The sequence below is a fragment of the Balaenoptera borealis genome (genome assembly GCF_965194805.1).
Source record: "Balaenoptera borealis genome assembly, chromosome: 2".
NCBI lineage: Eukaryota > Metazoa > Chordata > Mammalia > Artiodactyla > Balaenopteridae > Balaenoptera > Balaenoptera borealis.
In genome coordinates, this window is record NC_138867.1 from 179636424 (window position 1) to 179656566 (window position 20143).

Sequence of the window (20143 nt, forward strand, 5' to 3'; positions counted from 1 at the left end):
ATGTATTATTATATTAATACTATATTATCGTGGTATATATTAATATTATATTAATGTATTATTATTGTGGCAGTCAGTGGTTCCTGGATGTTGCCTCTAAGCTTATACCATGACCACCGGTGACTCTGGGGTCTGTTCCCACCCCAGGCCACCCCGATGAGCCCGTGTGTCCAGCTGCCTCCCGGGGATTCAGCGACCTAATCCACACCCACAATAACACGTAACAAAACGCGCTAGGTTGTAACTTTCCATCCGAACCAACTTTAGTAGTTGCTGAGAGTCCTTTCAAGAAGGATCCCAGCTGATTCCAGTGGGAGGAATGACAAGTTTGAAAATAATCTTCAAGAGATATTGGCAATAAATAAATAGATAAAATTTTAAAGTACAGAAAAAAAAAATTGGAGAATTCCCTGGCAGTCCAGTGGTTAGGACTCTGCACTTTCACTGCGGTGGCCTGGGTTCGATCCCTCGTTGGGGAACTAAGATGCCACAAGCCTCGCAGCGTCGGGAAAAAATAAAATAAAATTACATTTAAAAAAAAAAAGGAGAGATCGGAGGGAATCCATGGCTGCTAAAACCTTTATGTGGAGAGTTGCTGGAAACCAGGGACACCTGCCCCCGGCCCCCAACCCACCGACCAAGCGTAGGGACATGACATCATGGAGCTCCTGACGTGAGGCTTCATAGGATGCAGAGAGAGAGGGTGGATTCTACTCTCACACGAGGGTTTTGAGAATTCTGTGTAATGCGTGTGGAGGGCTTGGCAGGATGCCTGGGACGTGGTCAGGGCCTGACACTACCGGCTGCTGTGGCTCATTTGCGGGGGCGGGGATGGGGGTGGTCCGTGAATATTTGTACAATCAAAATGTCCTGAGGTGGGAGACTTTACAACATCATCTACGTACAAATAAGGGCCAGAGGCCGAGGCGATTTAAGCAACAGAGTTTCGCTGGCGCTGAGAACTACTGAGTAACTCATGACCTTCTCCCCCTCCCCCACCCCCGCCGTCTCTAACTAGGGTCACCCAAGCTCGGGTTACAGACGCTAAAGATCAAAGCAGCCGGCAAATTGAGCCACAGCGCCCCCTGGCGCCCAGAGCGCTGACCTACCTTAAGCGGGTTCCGGAGGAAAACCGCGGCTTCCCAAGGAGGCGAGTTTAAAAGTTAAACTTTTTTAAAAATTAATTAACTAATTAATTGATTTTTGGCTGCGTTGGGGTCTTCCTTGCTGCGCGTGGTGGCGTGGCGGCTACTCTTCGTTGCGGTGCGCGGGCTTCTCATTGCGGTGGCTTCTCTTGTTGCGGAGCACCGGCTCTAGGCATGAGGGCTCAGTAGTTGTGGCTTGCGGGCTCTAGAGCTCAGGCTCAGCAGTTGTGGCGCTAGGGCTTAGTTGCTCCGTGGCATGTGGGATCTTCCCCCACCACGGATCGAACCCGTGTCCCCTGCATTGACAGGCGGATTCTTAACCACTGCGCCACCAGGGAAGTCCCTAAAAGTTAAACTTTTAAAACCATCTCCCTCCCACTCCGTCTCCCAGTCGAAAGGCTTCCCTGCCAAGGCCATAAGTGGGGCGGTGGTCATCCAGGGCCGGCCGTCTCAGTGGTCTGAGATGACCCACTTTCTCCCCTGCACCCCATCTACTCGACAGCCTTGCACGTCCATCTTTCTGCCCTATTAGGCGTTTCGCATAAATCTTAGTAGAATTGCTGAATCGGAGGGGTTTTTGCTTCTCCAAGGCCCTACCTGCAAAACTGTCCGTGTGATTTTTCTGGGAAGAGTGTCTTTAGATTTCTCTGAAGTCTCAAAAGGATAGGTGACCTCAAAATCAGGGCCAAGTCTTCCGTGGGCAGGGAAGGAGGGCCCCAGGTGTCCTGTGTCCGCCCACGCCACCCTGGTCCCAGCCTTGGAGGGGCCACAACTCCAGAGGTGACAGGATGGAAATGAGTAGCGCTCCACTGGGGGGGCGCTATACCCAATTTACCCGCCCACCAGGGCCCCCTCCCCAGGCACTCATTCCAGCTGAGCCCCATCGCCAACATTAGATTTGGGGTCCCCACCTGACCCTGCTCAGATCCTTTCTGTAGTTTCCCATCACCCCAGCAGGGGCCAAATCCTCACTCAGGCCCCAGGTGGCTCTCAGACCTTGTCGTCCCTCAAGACCTTTCCCTCTGGCTCCATTCCGCTCTCTTGCCTTTGCCTCCACTGTGCCCTCCCCTCCCTTCCCAGACTCCTCTTCACTTTCATTCTCGTAAGTGCCACCTCCTCCAGGAAGCCTTCCCCGGCTGCCCCTGACTGAGTGGATTACCGTGTTCTTGGGGCTCCCACAGCCACCTGTGCCACAGACTGCCGGCCTGGCTGTGTGTCGGTGCCCCAGAGAGAAGGGCCTTCATCTATCTTATTCAGGCTGTGAGATTCACATCTCACTTTAGCTGAGTGTTATGGGCTGAACTGTGTCCCCAGAAAATTCATATGCCGAAATCCTAACCCCCATGCCTCAGAATGTGACTGTATTTGGAGATGAGACTTTTAAAAGATAATTAAGTCAAAATGAGGTCATAAGTGTAGACTTTAAGCCAATATGACTGGTATCCTTATAAGAAGAGGAGATTAGGGGCTTCCCTGGTGGCACAGTGGTTAAGAATCCGCCTGCCAATGCAGGGGACATGGGTTTAAGCCCTGGTCCGGGAAGATCCCACATGCCGCCGAGCAACTAAGCCCGTGCGCCACAACTACTGAAGCCCACGTGCCACAACTACTGAAGCCCGCACGCCTAGAGCCCATGCTCCACAACGAGAAGCCACCGCAATGAGAAGCCCGTGCACCTCAACAACGGGTAGCCCCCGCTCGCTGCAACTAGAGAAAGCCCGCGTGCAGCAACAAAGACCCAATGCAGCCGAAAATAAAATAAATTAAAATAAATAAATTTTTAAAAAAAAGAAGAAGAGATTAGGACACAGACACACAGAGAGGGAAGATCATGTGAGGACACAGGGAAAAGACAGCCATCTACAAGCCAAGGAAAGAGGCTTTAGAAGAAATCAATCCCGCCGGCACCTTGATCTTGGACTCCCGGTCTCCAGAACTGTGAGAGAATAATCTCTGTTGTGTAGGTCACCGGAATGTGGCACTTTGTTATGGCAGCCTTAGCAAACTAACACACCCAGTGAAGGGTCTGATAAGTCCTGCAGTTAGGAGCCCCTGTGAACAGCCTGGAGAAAGTGGGGTTGGGGAGGAGGATAAGTAGGGGGAGTTCCTACTCTCTGGGGCGGGAACTGGGCATCGTTTGCTGTGTTCCTATCCTCACACAAATGCAGATTCTGATCCTAGGAGCCTGAGAAGACCCCTGGCCTTGTGTGGCTCCAGGCCCCACTGAGACAGTTCCTGAAGGGCTGGGGGTGCTGGGATACAGGGCCTGTTCTGCTTGTTACTACTACTACTGATGGTCCCGTCGGAGCAGCCGAGATAACCCTAGTACCAGTAGGGGAGCAGCTGCTGTCATTTTCCCGTGCCGTCAGCTTTCGGCGCCATTTCACCTCCTCTGCAAAGCCACTGCCATCATTGGCCCCCATTTTTTGGAAGGGGAACCCAAGAAGTTGGCCAAAACCTAGCAGCTAGTAGATCTTGGAGCCAATATTCAAATTAGAGCTTCGGATGCCCTCTGGAAGGACCACAGGGTGGGGTGGGGCCTGAGGCACAGGTCAGGGAATGGGACCCAAGGGTGGCAGTCCCCATCTAGCTCCCATGGAAAGAAAGTGAGGTGGGTGCCAGCTGGCAGAAAGATGGGAGTTTATTTCTCTGAAAAGGGAGAGGGGCGGGTCAGGCGGGGGTGGGAGGGTCAGGGCAGGGAAATGTCCTCCAGCTTCTGGTCCAGCGTCTTGAGGTCATCCAGGAAGCGGGTCGGGGTGAGGATGTGTGAGGAGCCTGGGCAGGAGGATGGGGCTGGGGGAGCGGCCTCGGCCCCTGACACCCCCCAGGTGGGGTGCTCGGGAAACCAGGCCCTGACCCTAAGGACTCAGAAGGCTCACCCCTTGGAAAGAGAGGGGTCCACTCCTAGGTGAACCCTTCCCTGGGAAGCCAAGCCCTAGCCCCTCAGGTATCCGGTATCCTCTCACCCAGGCCCTGCGGAGGCTCTAGGCTTTGGGGACCCAGAAGGCACGCAGCTGTCAGTCCCCCAGGGACCCACACACACAGAGGCAGGCTCCCGGCCCCACCCCAGCCCAGGGGCCCCAGTCCTGGCCACTCACCAATAAGTACCTCCCACTTGCCATCAGTGGCCCTGGTCACCTCATAGGCGGCCCGCATCTCTGACATCGCCACACCGCCCATGATGTAGACGATAAGCCGGGGCCCTGCCCGTGCCTCCACGCCCGTCTTGTTCTTGTGCCAGTGGCCGAAGCGGGCGCTGTCCGGGGGAGACAGGGGAAGGTCAGTCTCAACAGCAGACCACCACCCTCATACCCAAGCCTCACCTCCCACGGGCCTGGGCACAGTGAGGGGGGGCATCCCTGGGCCTCACCTGACGGCAGCCTGGGAGCTGGGCGTGGGTGCAGGGTCAGACACGAAGGGCCACACCTTCCGGTCCAGCCGGTCCTCTACGGCATCCTGGGGCCAGAGGAGGAGGCTGAAGAGAGGGGCCCGGGCGCCGGGGCCCAGGGTCTGGAGCCCCCTCCATAGGGTGTGTTCATGGGCCAAGGTCCTGGCAGACAGGAGCCACCATCTGTATCTCCAGCCCCTCAGGTACCCAGGACCCTGGGCCCCTAGCTTCTTAAGGACCCTGCTCCCGCTCAGCTCCTCAGGGACCCAGGAGTGTGGACCCACAGACCCATGGGAACCCAGGATTCTGAGCTCCCTGCCCCTCAGGTACCCAGGAGTCTCAGCATCCAGAGTCCATGGGGATATGGGGGCCAAGGTCACTGGCCTCCAAGCAGGCGGAGGCGCCAGGACTCCACACAGACGGCAGGAAGCCAGGAAGCCAGGTCCCTGGCCTGGTCCTCTTTGTTGCCGCTGCTTTTGGTTCCCAGCATGGGCAGGAACTGGCATGGGGAGGGCAAAGGGGGACCCAGGGGGCTTTCTGGGGGGGCAGGAGCGAACAGAGGGGGACAGAGGAGGGGACCAGCAGGTGGAGAGGAAATGAAGCTCCCCTATGAGGGACCCCTCCGACACCCCACTTCCTCCAGTGTGGGCTTGGGATGCCCCCACGACACAGCAAATCGGATGCCACAGGGATGCCCATAATGAAGGATTTCCCCTTAAGCCCGGGGGCTTAGGACGGTGAGCAGGAAGAGGGCTGGGCGTTGCCTGGATAGGTGCGGGGAGTGGGGGTCAGGCCCCAACCCCCCACCAGCGGTACCTCCATCACATCCTTGATGATCGGGGTCCAGCGGGACAGCTGATAGGTGGGCTCCGAGCGCTCCCTCCGCTCCAGCCGGCTTGCAGTCCCAGAGCCCTACAGGTGGGCAGGGCGGGGCGGGGTCAGTGGGGGAATCAGGGAGAAGGAGGCGGGTCATAAATGGGGCTGGGGGCTTGTCGGACTTGGGAAGGTTGCAGACAAAGATGGAGAAAGGGAACAGAGAACCAGAGAGAAAGATAGAAGGAGGGAGGGAGACAGAGAGAGAGACAAACACAGAGAGAGCGAGGAAGGGAAAATGAGAGAGAGGGAGGAAGAAATACAGAGGCAGTGAGACAAAGATGCGACAAAGAGAGAGATCAGGACTAAGAGAGAAAGATGGAGACAGATGTGGGAGGACACAGAAACAAGGGAACTGAGAGGTGGCGGACAGGGCGACAGACGGGTGCCTGGGAGAGAGACGGAGGACCAACCGGCGAGGGGAGAACATGAGAGATGCGCGCGGCCAGAGGCGGAGGCAGGGTCGGGGGAAGCGGGATGTGTGGAGATCGGAGCACAGGAAGCTGCCATGTGTGTCCCGGCCGGGTTGGTGGCCCTCAGACCTCTGGGAGCCCAGAGTCAACGGTGTGCCCCATGCTGGTGACCCGGCTATCCGCCCCCGGGACTCGGACCACACGGACTGGGGCTCTGGCTACGCCTCACCCGCCCTGTTTCTCCTATGACCGCCGAGGCTGGGGACAGCCCTGGTGCCCCCCGGTCCCCAGACCCCACTCAAGCCTCCCTGTCCTCCAAGAACCACATCATGCCCTGCGTATCCCTGCCCTGGTGATGTGCCCTCCGCCCCCAGTCATGCCTCTGACTCAGTGCCCGCTCCCCAGGCGGCCCCACCCCCACATCCGCCTCCCCCTCCCAGTCTCTGACCCAGCGTACCCCGGGGTTGGTGACAGTGCCCCCCAGCTGCTCCAGGTTCCGGATGAGGCTGCTGTGCACCTGCACGTTGGCGTGCTGGATCAGCTTGGCCAGATTCTCCTCGCTCACACCTGGAGGAGGCCGACGGGCGGGCGGATGTGGATGGGACGCTCACGGGGTGGCGGGGGGGAGGGGAGGGTGGGGGGACAGAGGTGGCCATGCCCGCTTCTGGGTTGAGGGGCTTGCGGTGGGGTGAGGAGGTGCCAGAACCATGAGCAGCCTACAGTTCAGAGGCCCTCGGGACCAGGGGAGCCACCCAGGCTGGCGCGGGGGGATTCCTGATGTTAGAATTCTGGATGCGAATCCCAGAGGGGGTAGTAGACTGGGGGATCCTCTGGAATCAGTTGAGGGAGCCAAATTTGGAGACGTCATAGATTTGCAGGCTCTCCATGCCAACGGAGGCCAATGGAGGGAGGCCCAGGGTCCAGAGGGGTATCTGTGGGGTTTGGGGGCATCCCGAGGACAGGGCAACTGTGGGGTTTAGAGAGTCCCAGGATCACTGGAGACTGCGGTGAGTGGCGGTATACCAAGGCCGCCCCCTTGCCCCCTACCCACCGTTCCGTAGAAGAATGTAGAGCAATAGAACCCGGATCTTGTCATAGGCTGGCACCGCGGCGTCCAGAAGCACCGGCACGATCAGCTTCATGGCGTCCTTGATCTTCTCGCCCTCTGCGTCAGAGCCCATGGCTAAGTCCTGTGGGGCATGGGGGTCAGCCACTATGTGGGGGGACAGGGCAGGGCAGGGACATCCCAGGGGCCTCGGCAAGATCTTTGGGCTTCATTTCATCCTACCACCAGGTCTCTGAAGGTTCTACACGTGTTCGCAGAGAGGCCCCACCCCTCGCACAGACCACACCTCTCCATAGGCCCCGCCCCTTACCCTGGTCCTACCTTTCCATGGGCCTGGCACCCCCACAAGCCATACTCTACCCCAGAAAACGCCCCTCCAAGGCCCCGCCCCACAGGCCCCGCCTCCCTCGCAGGCCCCGCCTCCCCACAGACCCTGCCCCCACATGCCCAGCCTCCCCTCCACAGACCCCACCCCTGCCCCGGGCTCACCCCACCTGCTCCACACTGCACAGCTTCTCCACACTGCCCTTGAAGTGCTTCATGCAGTCATCGGCTAAATGCAGGTGCGTAGAATACTGAGGGGCAGGGGTGGGAATTGGGGTAACAGAGGTTGAGTCAGGGCGGAGACGGGGTGGCAGTTGGAGGGGGCAGTTTCCCCGCCCCCGCTCACCTTGTTCAGCTCCTTCTGGTACTGTGGCATCTTTTTCAGGATGTGGGACAGGTCTTTGATGTTGGCCTGGGGACAGGGAGGGGCGTGAGCCAGGCCCTGCCTACCGGAGGCCCCTGCTGCAGGCTAGGGATCCAGACTGAGGCCCCGCCCCCATCTTTGGGGGGGGCGTGGGAGGGGCGTTCCTCCCAAGCTGCCCACCCTGACACAGGCCCACACCCTACCTTGTCTGTGGTCAGCCTCTTGCTCTCACAGAATGTCTTCAGGAGCTCCGTGACCTTCCTGGCGGTGAGAGCGGGCAGGGGGGAGGGTGGGGACGGCTGCCAAGACCGCAGTTTGACGGCAGAGTGGGGGGGGCATTGCACGGGCAGGGGATGGGAGCCAGGAGACACAGGCCACGTGCGAGCCCACAATGGGGACGCATCGGGGAGGCCAGCGGAGGGGTGTGGCTCGTCGAGGGGCGCTCACCCAGAGCGGGAGGCCACATGCCCGGTCCACAAAGCGGGGGGAGGGGGTGGGGACCGCGTGCGGAAGAGCCCACACCCCCGGCGCCCACCACGTGCACGTACTTGGACACATCTGCGATGTGCATGTGCCGTAGGTCCACCCACAGGTCATCGTCCTCGTCCAGCAGCACGGCCTTCTCCCGGGCCTCACTGAGCCCCGTGGTCTCATACCTGGGGGAGCAGGAGACATGAGGGTCGGGAGCACTGGCTAAGGACCCAGGGCCACAGTGATGGCAGATGGCGAGTCCTGGGGTCCACCCACCTGTACGTGTCCTGCTCGATGTCCAGCAGGTCATAGGCCATGGCCTGGAAGGTGAGCTCATGCAACAGTGGGGACACGGGGTCGGCCGCCCGGTCCATGATGAGTAGCTGTGAGCGACTTTTCTCAGGGCCCTGGGGTGGAGGGGGTGGGCAGGGATGAGGACATTGACCCTGACCCTGGCTGGGCCCTCCCCCCACCTCCCCAGAAAGCCCCCTCACCTCGCCCATACTGGGAGTGTCTGCCTTGAAGGCGTTCAGCTTGGCTAGGACGGCGTGGGCCAGCTGGGCCGTGTCCTCTGGGCCCCTGAGGGTGGGGTGGGCAGATGTGTGTGGGGGAGCTCAGGGCCTGGGGTTGGGGAGGGCCAGGCATAGACTGGGGGTCGGGGATGGGGTTGGGGACCAGGGTGAGGACTGGGGCTGGGGTTGGAAACAGGATGGGGTCAAGGTCAGAGGGTGGCATCCAGGTGGGGTCCCCACTTGTGGTAGCGGATGGCCGGGTACTCTTGCAGTGTGGCGCACAGGGTGGCGATCTGCTGGGCCAACGCTTCGAGCTGCCGTGCCCGCTCGCCGGCCCGGAAGGGGCAGTAGAGATTGTAGGTGCTGTGCGGGGCATCCAAGGAGAACACCTGGGAGGGCACAGAGCCGCCGCTGGAGGTGTACCCCTGCCCAACTCCAGCAGCCACCATCTGCCACTCCCCGGGGCTTCCTCTGGTCTCTGGAGCCTGCTCTGCCATCTAGGAGGCAGGCCTGGGGCAGCCCCCAATTCCTGTCTAGAGGAGGAGGTGGAGAAATACCTCAGCCCCCTCCAACTTGGGTGGGACGACGCTGAGGTGAGCTCTATGCTGCCCCCTGCCGTTGCCCAGTGGGACAGAACTCCGGGTGCCACAGCGCTACGAGCTCATTCTGCCCGGTGTTGGCTCCTTTGCTTTCTGATTCAGTGTCCCCTTTACTTGTCTCGGTGCCTCTTTCTGAGGGAACCTGGGACGTTTAGTGACAGACCCCCACCCCTGCCCAGGACTAGGCTGGGCTGTACCTGAGCCTCGTATGGGAGGAAGGCAAGGTGGATCTCTTTCAGCGTCTTCACTACCTTCGCCAGCCGGGAGCGGCCCAGCTCACAGAACAGGGGCTCGGGGCAGGCTGGGGTGAGCAAGAGGGGGCATCAGGCCAGGGCAGCCCACACACCCCCTCGCCCTGACCCCCACCCCACTGGCTCTCCTCACTCACTGTCGGTGAAGAAGACGTGTGCCGCTTTGTAGGTGAAGGTGGGGGTCCCCTGGAAGTCTGCGATCAGGGCCTGCACCGACTGAGGAATGCGGATCACTCTCCAGGCCTGGCCCCTAGACCGACCACCCCCTGCCCCAGCCTCCAGCCAGCTGCCTGTCCCCCCTACACTGCAGACATGCGCGCACACACCCGTTCACATAGGCACCTTCTCCGTGGGGCTCAGCAGATAAATGGCCTCCAGGCTGGGGATGGGTTCTCGCCGTTTGTTGATGTCCTCCACAACTAGTAGGAACAGAGGAAGGGGCACATGTGGATGGCAGTGAGGCCAGGGCACATGGGGAGTCTCTGACTCAGGGAGCTGGACACTTGGGAAGGAGGGTCAGATCCTGGGGTGAAGCAAGGGGACTGCACTCCCTAAGGGTCCTAAGCAGGAGGTGCACACCCATGGGTCACACGGCTAAGAGCTACATGGGCAGGGCTCTGCACATTCGGGGGGGGTCACATAGTCATACCCCCTGGGGATCGCCCACAGAAAGTTATCCATTCTGGAGGTCACGCACTGAGAGTCCTACATGGGGTTCCACACACAGGGGCTGCACAGCCAGGGAGGCTGACCCCTTAGAGATCCCAGCCAGGGAGCCCTGCATGGGAAGTCTGCCTATCATGGGCTCCCAAATCAGGGCTGTCTGTGCAGTAAGCTGCATATTTGGGAGTTCTGGAGAATTTGAGGGGATCCCACACTCAGGTCCCATCTGGGCAGCATGGGGTGGGAGTGTCCACTCACTGGTGATGCCCTCAGCCAGGATGTCTGACATCTTGCAGCAGGACGACAAGATGCGCATACTCGGGTGGTCCATGATGAGCACCTGTCCAGATGGATGGACAGATGGACCGGTGGACAGACAAGGGGGCGGGAGAGGCTGAAGCTGTCCCTGAGGAGGGGCTGGGGCAGTGGGCAGGCCTGACAGCTTCAAGAGCTGGTTGAACACGAGGACCCAGGACCCCATCCCCACTCCACCCCATTCCAGACTGGCCCACCTGACCCCACCTCTGTGGACCAGCAACCTCCTCGAGGAGTTGGAGGGAGTCCCATATTCAGGGCCCCCCACATGGGTTTGGACAAGGCATTCCAAGTCTCAGCCTTACCTTCCACTCCCCATCCTTCTTGACGCTCCGAATGACTCCGCTCAAAATTTCTGCGGGGAAGTGAGGGGCAGGATCAGGATGCCAGGTCCTCTGGCCCCACTGTGCCCCCAGACCTTCTGGGTCCCGGGCTGGACCTCCATCTGAACTCCCATTTACTCCTCCCCCCAGTCCTGTGAGGTAGCTCCTAGTCACCCCCAATTTATAGACAGGGCCACTGAGGTTCAGAGAAGAGAAGTAAGTTGCATAAGCACCCTTAGCACTTAAGTGGCGAGTGCCTGAGGCATAAGTAGCCACTGGATAACTATGCTTTAGATAAACGAATAAGTGGAAAGCCAAGACTCACATAACAGGTCTACCTGCCTCCAGAGCTGGGCTCTCAGCCTCCCTATCTGCTACTCAAGTACTCCTGGCCTGTATATTTCAGCCACACCCTTATTCCATCTCCGTCAGTTTCCCCTGGACCAGAACGCAGGACCCCTGGATCCCTGGTCTGAGGTATGCCTGGCTGTGGTCATCTCATTACCCAACATCCAGCCTCAGTTTCCTCATCTGTAAAATGGAATCAGCGATTCTCCTGTCTCCCCATTAACTCCTATGTAGGAGGCTCCTTTTTCAGTTGGGGTTTTGGGGGTTTGAGCCATACTGGGCCCTGCCTAGTGGAGGGAGTGGATAGGCAGCCCCGCCTGGCAAGAGTGCCGTGTCCAGAGTTATCATGACGGCCAGGGCGGAAGGAGCCGCTGAGGCCGGAACTACCGGAGGTGGGGGAGGGGGCGACCTCCACCCCTCCCCCAAGAACCCAGCCTGCAGGGCCTGGATGCTTGGGTCCTCACGCTGCATGGGGCTCTTAGCGACCGGGCAAGGAGGAAGGCGTCCCCCACCCATGGACCTGGATAGGGGCCCGGACGCGCCCCCTGAGCACTCTCACCACCTGGGGTCGCTGACCAGCGCACCCAGGCCCGGCCCCCGTCCGCACCATGGGGCCCCAAGAGTCCAGCTCGCCGGACTTCGCCCGGCCCAGAGATCCGGGAGTCTGGATGTCCAGCTGTGCCCTCCCCCCGCTGGCACCCTAGGGGGCCCAGGAGTCCCTACCCAGCGCCTGTCTACGCCACCCTTAGTCTGATTCCTTTGGGTCCCCGGAGTTCTGTCTCCCAACTTTGTTCCGCTCCCTCCAGGGAGAGACGGGACATCCAGCTGAGGCCAAGTCCCCGTCCGCCCCCTCGAGCGTCAGGTGCTCGACGCCCAGCCAGGCCCCCAACTCCCCGCCGCTTGGGTCCCAGAGTCCGTGCGCACCCGGCCCCCCGCCCCCAGGGGGCGGCACTCACTTTCCCCCACCACCGCCTTCAGCCCCGAGGGCGCCATCTTCCCCTAAGGGCGCCGCCGCTTCCGGGTCTGTTCCAAGGTGGGGGCGTGGCCCTGAGCGTCATCCACGTGGACTCCGCCCCGCGGGGCCTGGCTCCCGCCCCCTGCGCACCTGGCCCCGCCCCGCCGTCGGTTTTCAGAGAGGAAGATGGGTTCCGTGTGGAGCCGACCCGCGAATGAGTCCACGCAGACGCGCACCAAGTCGCCGGACGACGCACTCACAGACGTGAGCTCAGACACACTTCCCTAGCTTGTGTGCAGCGAGAAAGTGGGATCGCAAGGCAGTAATAACCTCTTCATCTTTCCCAGGCACAGCTCCACCCTGCCCGAAGTTTCTCTCTGTCTGAAAGATACTGTGTGCCCACCCGGAGCCGCGGGGCCACAAACCCGTGACCCACTTATGTAATGTCCGCGAGTTTAGCAGCAGCAGCGGGCTTGGGCAACACTTGATAAACTGGGGAGGAGGCCTGGTTGAAGCTAAGCCTGCACCTACTGTGTGCTAGGGACCTGTGCCAGGTCGATCCTGCCAGAGACCCTGACGGGAGATGCGGGATAGACAATGAAACAGCGGCTCGGCCGGACCCTTGTCCAAGGCCACGTGATGAGTAGGCCTATTGCAATCTGAAACACGAGTCTGTCCCAGGAGGTATGCTGGTCATGGCCTTGCTGATACGCACGTGGATTCAGTGGCATGCTCAACCGCTTGCATACTCTCTCTCTCTCTCTCACACACACACACACACACACACACCCCTCAATTCACGCTCGACTAGAAATTTCAGGGCCTGCCCCTGCTGTGCACCAGCAAAGGGTTGACACCTTATCATTGCAAAGGGCCCAGTCCAGCAGCACCTCATCATTTAAATGAGGATTTAAAGTGTGACACACGTGTGTGAATGCAGAGTCCTAAACTGGTTCAGTCCTGAACCCGTGCTTTTATTTGGTGTTTCTTAAGAGTCGGCCAGGTGCCAGGTCCTCTGCCACTTTCATGGGACAGGCATGGGACTGACCACAGTGAATAAGACCAGAAAGCCTGCCAGGCAGCACTTAAAGTTGAATGGAGGAGGAGGGGATAGAAAATAATCGGTTATGCCTTAAGGAAATAAACAGTGACCTGATAACAAGTGCCCCGGTGGGGGGCGCTTTATTGAGGGTGGTGCCAGAGGGGTACTCTATGGGTGTGGCCTTTAGGCTTAACCCTGAATGACATCAGGGAGCAACCATGCAGAGAGAAGGGAGGGATGAGCTCAGAGGAGTGGCTGGAGTGAGGTGAGGTTGGAGGGGCCACGGAGGCCAGACCTCTGTGGGACATGGTAGGACTAACCCGATTTGCCTTGGATTGAGAGGTTCACAGGACCCAGGACTTTCAGTGCTAAAACTGGGACAGTCCTGGGCAAACCAGGATGGCTGTTCTCTCTATGTAGGAGTTTGGGGTTTTCTTTCCTTTTTCCTTTTCTCTATTTCTTTCTCTTTCTCTTTCTTGCTCACCTTCTCTTTCTCTCTCCCTCTCCCTCCCATCCTCTCCTTTTCCCTCTTTCTTTCATAGTTTTATTGCAATATAATTCACATACCATACAATTTGATCACGAAGAGCATACAATTTAATGGCTTTTAGCATATTCACAGTTGTGTATCCATCACCAGTCAATTTTGTTTTTTTAAATTTATTTTATTGACGTATAGTTGATATACAATGTTAATTTCTGCTGTACAGCAAAGTGATTCTCAGAATATACATATATGTATATATATATATATTTTAAATTAATTAATTAATTTATTTTTGGCTGCATTGGGTCTTCCTTGCTGCGTGCAGGCTTTCTCTAGTTGCGGCAAGTGGGGGCTACTCTTCATTGCCGTGCACGGGCTTCTCATTGCGGTGGCCTCTTGTTGCAGAGCAGGGCTCTGGGAGTGGTGGCTTCAGTAGTTGTGGCACACGGGCTCAGTAGTTGTGGCTCATGGGCTCAGTAGTTGTGGCTTGCAGGCTCTAGAGTGCGGGCTCAGTAGCTGTGGCTCATGGGCTTAGTTGCTCCAGGGCATGTGGGATCTTCCTGGAGCAGGGCTCAAACCCGTGTCCCCTGAATTGGCAGGTGGATTCTCAACCACTGCGCCACCAGGGGAGTCCCTATGTATATATTCTTTTCCATTATGGTTTATCACAGGATACTGAATATAGTTCCCTGTGCTGTACAGTAGGACTTTGTTGTTTATCCATTCTATGTATAATAGTTTGCATCTGCTAATCCCAAACTCCCAATCCATCCCCCATTCCCCACCTTGGCAACCACAAGTCTGTTCTCTATGTCTGTGAGTCCATTTTTGTTTTGTAGATAAGTTCATTTGTATCCTATTTTAGATTCCACATATAAGTGATATCATATGGTATTTGTCTTTCTCTTTCTGACTTACTTCACTTAGTATGATAATCTCTAGGTCCATCCATGTTGCTGCAAACGGCATTATTTCATTCTTTTTCATGACTAATATTCCATTGTATATATTTACCACATCTTTATCCATTCCTCTGTCAATGGATATTTGGATTGCTTCCATGTCTTGACTATTGTAAACAATGCTGCAGTGAACACTGGGGTGCATGTATCTTTTCAAATTATAGTTTTGTCTGGGTATATGCCCAGGAGTGGGATTGCTGGATCATAATGTAGTTCTATTTTTAGTTTTTTGAGGAACCTCCACACTGTTTTCCATAGTGGCTGCACCAATTTACATCCCCACCAATGGTGTAGGAGGGTTCCCTTTTCTCCACACCCTCACTAGCATTTGTTATTTGTAGAATTTTAAATGATGGCCAGCATAACCAGTCAAGTTTAGAACATTCCCATGATCCCAAGGTGCTCGGGTTTTCTCCTGAGGACAATGGGGGCCAAGAGTGTTCTGAGCAGGGGAAGGAGGGGACCCTTGCAGCTCCTGGGAGGAAGGATGGATTGCAGGGGCAAAGGAGGGAGCTGGGAGACCCTGAGGAAGCTGGGACCACCTCTAGCTTCTCAGCCTGTCCCCTGGTGGTGAGGCTCTGTAGGGTCTGCCACCTCTCATTATACTCAGTGAGGGTGACCAAGGTCTTCTGCTGTTATGGGCTCAAGGCTGCCCGCGGAACAAAAAAGCGTGTTGAAGTCCTAACCCCCAGAACCTTAGAACGTGCCCTTATTTGGAAATAGGGTTTCTGCAGGTGCAATTAGTAAAGATGAGGTCGTGCTGCAGGAGGGTGAATCCCTAAAGCAACGTGACTGGTGTCCATGTCTTATGACAGCCATGTGAAGGACACAAGGGGGACATCTGTGACAACAGAGGCACAGACTGAAGTCCTGCTGCTACAAGCCAAGGGACACCAAGGACTGCTGGCAGCCACGAGAACCCAGGGAGAGGCAAGGAAAGACCCTCTCTTCCATGCTACAGGAGTATAGCCCTGCCAACACCTCAATTCTGTACTTCCGGCCTCCAGAACTGTATGACAATAAACGTCTGTTGCTCTAAGCTACCCAGTTTGGGACACTTTGTTAAGGCAGCCTGGGAAACTAATATGTCCGGGGAGGAGCAGGACATCACGTTGGCATCTGGGTCTTGGGGCCATGGAGAGGGTGTGAATGGGGGCTCCGGATGGTGGAGGGCTGCCTGGGGAGGAGGACCAAGCTTTTCAATTAAGTGATGAGAGCGTGGCCCATGTATTCCGAGAAGAAACTTTAACTGGTTTCCAGAAAGGCATCCTGGGGATGGGGTGGGGTGCAGGTGGGATCCTCCCAGCAGCACCCTCTCACGGGGCGCTGAGGGAGAGCCATAGCTGCTCAGCAGAGGGGGCAGGGGCTTTCCTCCCCAGGAGTCTAGCCTCCAGTCCCTAGGCCGGGCTGGGGGGAAAGATCAGAGGAGACAGACCAACTTGGCATTGGCGGTGGGGAGACAGGAGCTACCAGACCTTCCTGTTTTGGGAGTCGGGGGTGGGCAACCAGACCAGGGGAGAGTGAGTAGAGGAAGGGTGGCCAGGAGACAGAGGCCAGCTGGTGGTGCCTCAGGGGTCCTCGGGCCCAGCTTCCCCTCCTCCCACCACCTGTGGATGGCAACTGCCTTTCTGGCAGATATGGGTGGGCAAGCTGGGTAGCTTCAGACCTCACCTCGGCTGCCCTATGGCCCTGTCCTCTCCTAGGGGACCCAGCCAGCCCAAGCTCCCCACTGTGGGGACGCTGCTTTGGCCAACTGCTGCACCCCACCTGAGAGTCTTTGGGGCCCAGCGAGTCCTGCTGGGCCAACAATGTCCGAACCCAGGTCACCCTGCCTCCTACCCCCCACAGCAGCCCCAGCCTCATGCTGCAAAAACAATTATCTGGATCATCTTTATGGGGCTTAAGCTTGGGTGGGAGCAGATGGGGCGTGAACTGGGGATTTGGGGCTGGGTATCCACTCCCCGCCATGTCCCAGTCTCTTAAAAAGCCTTCTCTGGCACGGGGCCAGGGCAGAGGCCAGTGGAGAGGTGGACAGGACCCAGGGGAGGGGAGCACGGACAATGATGGACCAGGAAGAGAAGGAGGATGGGGGCTCGGCCTCCTGCGACAAGGTGAGCAGGCCCCGCCCCCCCCCACACCGCCAACTCAAGGACCCATGAATGACAAGGCTAATTAGTTTGTAGGGCACCTAATTAGCACGTGAGTCTCCTGGGACCCCCGACCCAGTTGCCGCCCAAGAAGGTGCTGGTGGGCGGGAGGGTCCGAGTGCCTAACCCAACCCCAGGGCAGAGGTCAGGGCTCTCAGTGCTGACCTCCTGTGAGGTGAGGGATGCTGGGATTTAGGAGCTGTCAGGGGGACGTTCCCCTGGCTCGTGTCCCAGCCCCCGGGCCACCCCACAGTCAGGCCCCAATCTAGGACGGTGGCCCTCTCCCTCGGGGCAGCACCACGTGACATGGCACTGCTGGTGGGGCCCCTGGGGCGGGGGCCGGGATTGAGAAGGACACTCATGTCTCATTTGGAGCAGCTCTGCAGAGCAGCACACCGGCGGGCACCATGGTGAGAGCCACAGAAGGGGCAGGGCAGGCCCGGGGGTCGGGGGGAAGCTGGCCGGCCAGGAGGGGAGTTGAGGGCTCCTCCAGCTGAGGGGCCGGCCGGACTGAGTGTGTCTGTCCCCCAGGCAGGCTCCCCAGACCAGGAGGGCTTCTTCAACCTGCTGAGCCACGTGCAGGGCGGCCGGATGGAGGAGCAGCGCTGCTCACTGCAGGCGGGGCCGGGCCCAGCCTCCGAGAGCCGTGAGAGTGGGCAGGGAGGTGTGCGGAAGTGGGTGTGATGGGGGGGCGTGCATGGGGCAAGTGGCCATCTGGGGGACCAGTGGGCAAGGGTCTGAGAAAGTGAGCAGGCAAGTGGGGACAGAGATGCCTGTGGGTTGCGGGCAGATGTGAGCATGCTTCCTGGAGGGTGTGAGTGGGGGTGGAGGGGTGGGTCGGGGGCCTCCAGCTGGGCTGTCTGAGTTCTTCCCCACGGCCTCTGCTTCATGCAGAGAGTGGCCCTGCACCCGAGATGGACAGTCTCATGGACATGCTGGCCAGTACCCAGGGCCGCCGCATGGATGACCAGCGTGTGACAGTCAGCGCCTTGCCTGGCTTCCAGCCTGTGGGCCCCAAGGTAGGTGATGTTCTGCCAGGGCTGAGGAGAGACCAGCCACACTGATCCCTCTAACCCTGCCTCCCACCCCCACCCCTGTCCATCATCCGCCCCTGGGGATGAACGCCTGGTAGGAGTGCCCACCCTGCGTACTTGCCAGTCACAAGACCCCGGCCAATCCAATACCCCAGTTCAGAGGTAGGACAAAGGCCCAGACAGGGCTGGGAAGAGATCAAGATCATGCAGGGGGCATGTTAAAGTCAGAGCTGTGGCCAGAACTTGTGGCTCCTGCTCCCAAGTCTGAGAACTTCAAGGAGGCGAGAGAGAATAGACCCGCTCCTGGGAAAACACCTTGAGGGTGGAGGGCACGCGAGCTCATGCCCAGGACACATCCAGACACCCATGTGTCTATGTCACACGTACTCACCCACAGCTTGGGTTCTGATCAAGATCCCAGGGATGTCCCCAAGACCCATCAGCTCCCAAATACCACCCTAAATGTTGAGTAACTGAGGAGTGGAGAAGCTCAGGGATGGTGGGGGCAGATGGGGGGAGGTGGGACTCCGGTTGCCACCTGCACTGGCCAGCACTGCCCTTGGCCCTCTGGCTGACCCCTCTGCATCCACAGGATGGAGTGCAGAAACGAGCCGGGACCCTCAGCCCCCAACCCCTCCTCACCCCTCAGGACCCGACTGCACTCAGCTTCCGTCGAAACAGCAGCCCCCAGCCCCAGACACAAGCCCCATGAGGGCCTGAGGCGTCCTGGGCCCCACTTGGCCCCCAAAAGCAGACAATAAAACACTTCCACGAGCAACGAAGAACCGTGTATGTGTGTCATTCTGTGGGCGGAGAGGCAGGGATTCAGGCACTTGGAGACCTCAGGACCTCTGCTGGGCAGCACGAAGGAGCTTTTCCTCCCGCTGCTTCCGTATCCTTTCTTTGAATTCTTCTAGCTCTTGGCGCTGGGTAAGGGAGTGGGATGGGAACGAAGGAGGGGCGTACACACCTCAGGGCCTGGACCTCTTTCCCAGCACCCCTCCCCTTAATCCCCCAGACCACCACTTCACAGTTCAGTGTCTACACTGGAAGCCTGTGCCAATTATAACCCGGGTCCAAGTGGGATTACCTTCAACCTTCAGGGAGAGGGCAGTAAGGAAATCACGTGTCCCTCCACTCTCGGTTCCCTGCCCATTACTGAGGGTCCCATCATGGCCACAGGAACCCAGGCTCCTCCCTCCTCTGATGGGAGAAAAAGTAAGTTGCTTACCTGGTCTTCCTTCTCAGGGGGCCACAGCTCTCTCTGTAGGGACAAAGTCACAGCTGGATACACAAGCCAGGAGGAGCCTCCAGAGCCCCACATCCGGGGCAGGGTTGGCTCAGGGGAGGCAGACACTGGTCCCCATCAGGTTGGTGCCCCATACCCTCCCCCATCCCCGGAATGAACCTGTGCCCACCTTGCGCTGTACGACATAGTCCTCAAACCACTCGGCCTGATTGGCAATCCAGAACATAGCCACAGGGAAGGTGAGGTAGATGGTCATCTGGAAGGGCAGGGGCGGGATAAGAAGAGCCAGGAGTCACCCCCACCCCCCAAAACTGTGCAGAGGCTGCTTAGAGCCTGGAGGACCATCCCCTGACAGAGACCAGTGGTGCTTCCCCAGCGCCCCCAGAACCCCAAAACTCCCATCAAGGGTACAGAAGCCACACACCTTAAAGCCTAGCCTCCATAATCCAAGAGCCCCCTCCAAAAGCCCCCTCCGAGTCTGGGAGACTCCCTCTCAAAGAAAGACACACACACTCTCTCTCTCACACACACACGCACACACACACACACTCGCCCCAGGAACAGAAAATCTCGTACTACAGTAAAGGCATCTCTTTGAGACCTCATTATCCCACCCCCAGTTAGATCCCGGAGCACATCCAGACCTAGGCCTCATTCTTCAGTCTATTCCCCTAACTCTAGGAGTATGCCTACGAGAAAGACGCACACCCACTATGACCCCGAGAGCTCCCCCAGAACCTGAAGCCTTCCTTCTTAGAGCCCCCTCCCCAGATCACCCTTCTCACAAGGCTTTCCTCACACCAGCCCTCCCAGAGCCCCGAACCCTGTGCCCCCTTCTATGGGGTTCCAACCGTAAAGGTCCCTCTCAAATCTCAGGAGCTTTCGCTCCAGAGCTCCCTCTCTCAGAGGTCCCCGTTTTCAGAGCCTCCTCCTCAACCAGGAAGACCCCGCGCTCAGGCCTGCAACCGCTCCATTCCTCACTGACCCGAAACACCTCCAGCTTCACCCCCATCTCGCTCTTCTCAGGCTTCAAAGCCACTTCCGCCCAAACCCAACCATCCAGCAAGACAGCAGCTCATTGGGAGTCCGAGGGTTCCACTGCTGAACCTGATTGGTCCGATGAGTTTCGTGATGACGTCATATTCGGGCGCTTCTTCTCTGCTTCCGGTAGCTGGACGTCTACGTGAAAGTCAACAACGCAGGGCGCGCAAT

The 20143-nt window shown here is 58.3% G+C and overlaps 3 protein-coding genes across 6 annotated transcripts; 1 reads left to right on the forward strand and 2 right to left on the reverse strand.

The window, feature by feature from the left end:
• Positions 1-3768: 3768 nt before the first annotated feature.
• STXBP2 (syntaxin binding protein 2) lies at positions 3769-12111 on the reverse strand. 2 transcript variants are annotated; one of them, XM_082379840.1, is made up of 19 exons: positions 12012-12111; positions 10690-10739; positions 10328-10409; positions 9749-9825; positions 9544-9622; positions 9353-9456; positions 8797-8945; positions 8539-8623; positions 8321-8451; positions 8122-8229; positions 7777-7834; positions 7556-7621; positions 7380-7460; positions 6871-7009; positions 6277-6386; positions 5350-5445; positions 4516-4601; positions 4244-4401; positions 3769-3959 (listed from the first exon to the last, which is right to left on the reverse strand). In XM_082379840.1, the coding sequence occupies exons 1-19, from the start codon at positions 12046-12048 to the stop codon at positions 3835-3837; spliced, it is 1821 nt and encodes a 606-aa protein (XP_082235966.1). In that variant the 5' UTR covers positions 12049-12111; the 3' UTR covers positions 3769-3834. The 2 variants fall into 2 exon arrangements, with proteins under 2 accessions (XP_082235966.1, XP_082235967.1); XM_082379841.1 differs by having other exon boundaries at positions 3769-3920; positions 12012-12110.
• A 34-nt stretch (positions 12112-12145) lies between these two features.
• PCP2 (Purkinje cell protein 2) lies at positions 12146-18467 on the forward strand. Of its 3 annotated transcripts, none has more exons than XM_082379846.1 (5): positions 12146-12274; positions 15317-15512; positions 17180-17312; positions 17543-17667; positions 18275-18467. In XM_082379846.1, the coding sequence occupies exons 3-5, from the start codon at positions 17240-17242 to the stop codon at positions 18392-18394; spliced, it is 318 nt and encodes a 105-aa protein (XP_082235972.1). In that variant the 5' UTR covers positions 12146-12274; positions 15317-15512; positions 17180-17239; the 3' UTR covers positions 18395-18467. The 3 variants fall into 3 exon arrangements, with proteins under 3 accessions (XP_082235972.1, XP_082235973.1, XP_082235971.1); XM_082379847.1 differs by having other exon boundaries at positions 17184-17312; XM_082379845.1 differs by having other exon boundaries at positions 12147-12274; positions 15317-17058; positions 17180-17294.
• Positions 18449-20061, reverse strand: PET100 (PET100 cytochrome c oxidase chaperone). The gene is made up of 4 exons (XM_082379848.1): positions 19917-20061; positions 19101-19187; positions 18914-18946; positions 18449-18608 (listed from the first exon to the last, which is right to left on the reverse strand). The coding sequence occupies exons 1-4, from the start codon at positions 19941-19943 to the stop codon at positions 18525-18527; spliced, it is 231 nt and encodes a 76-aa protein (XP_082235974.1). The 5' UTR covers positions 19944-20061; the 3' UTR covers positions 18449-18524.
• Between the last annotated feature and the right edge of the window lie 82 nt (positions 20062-20143).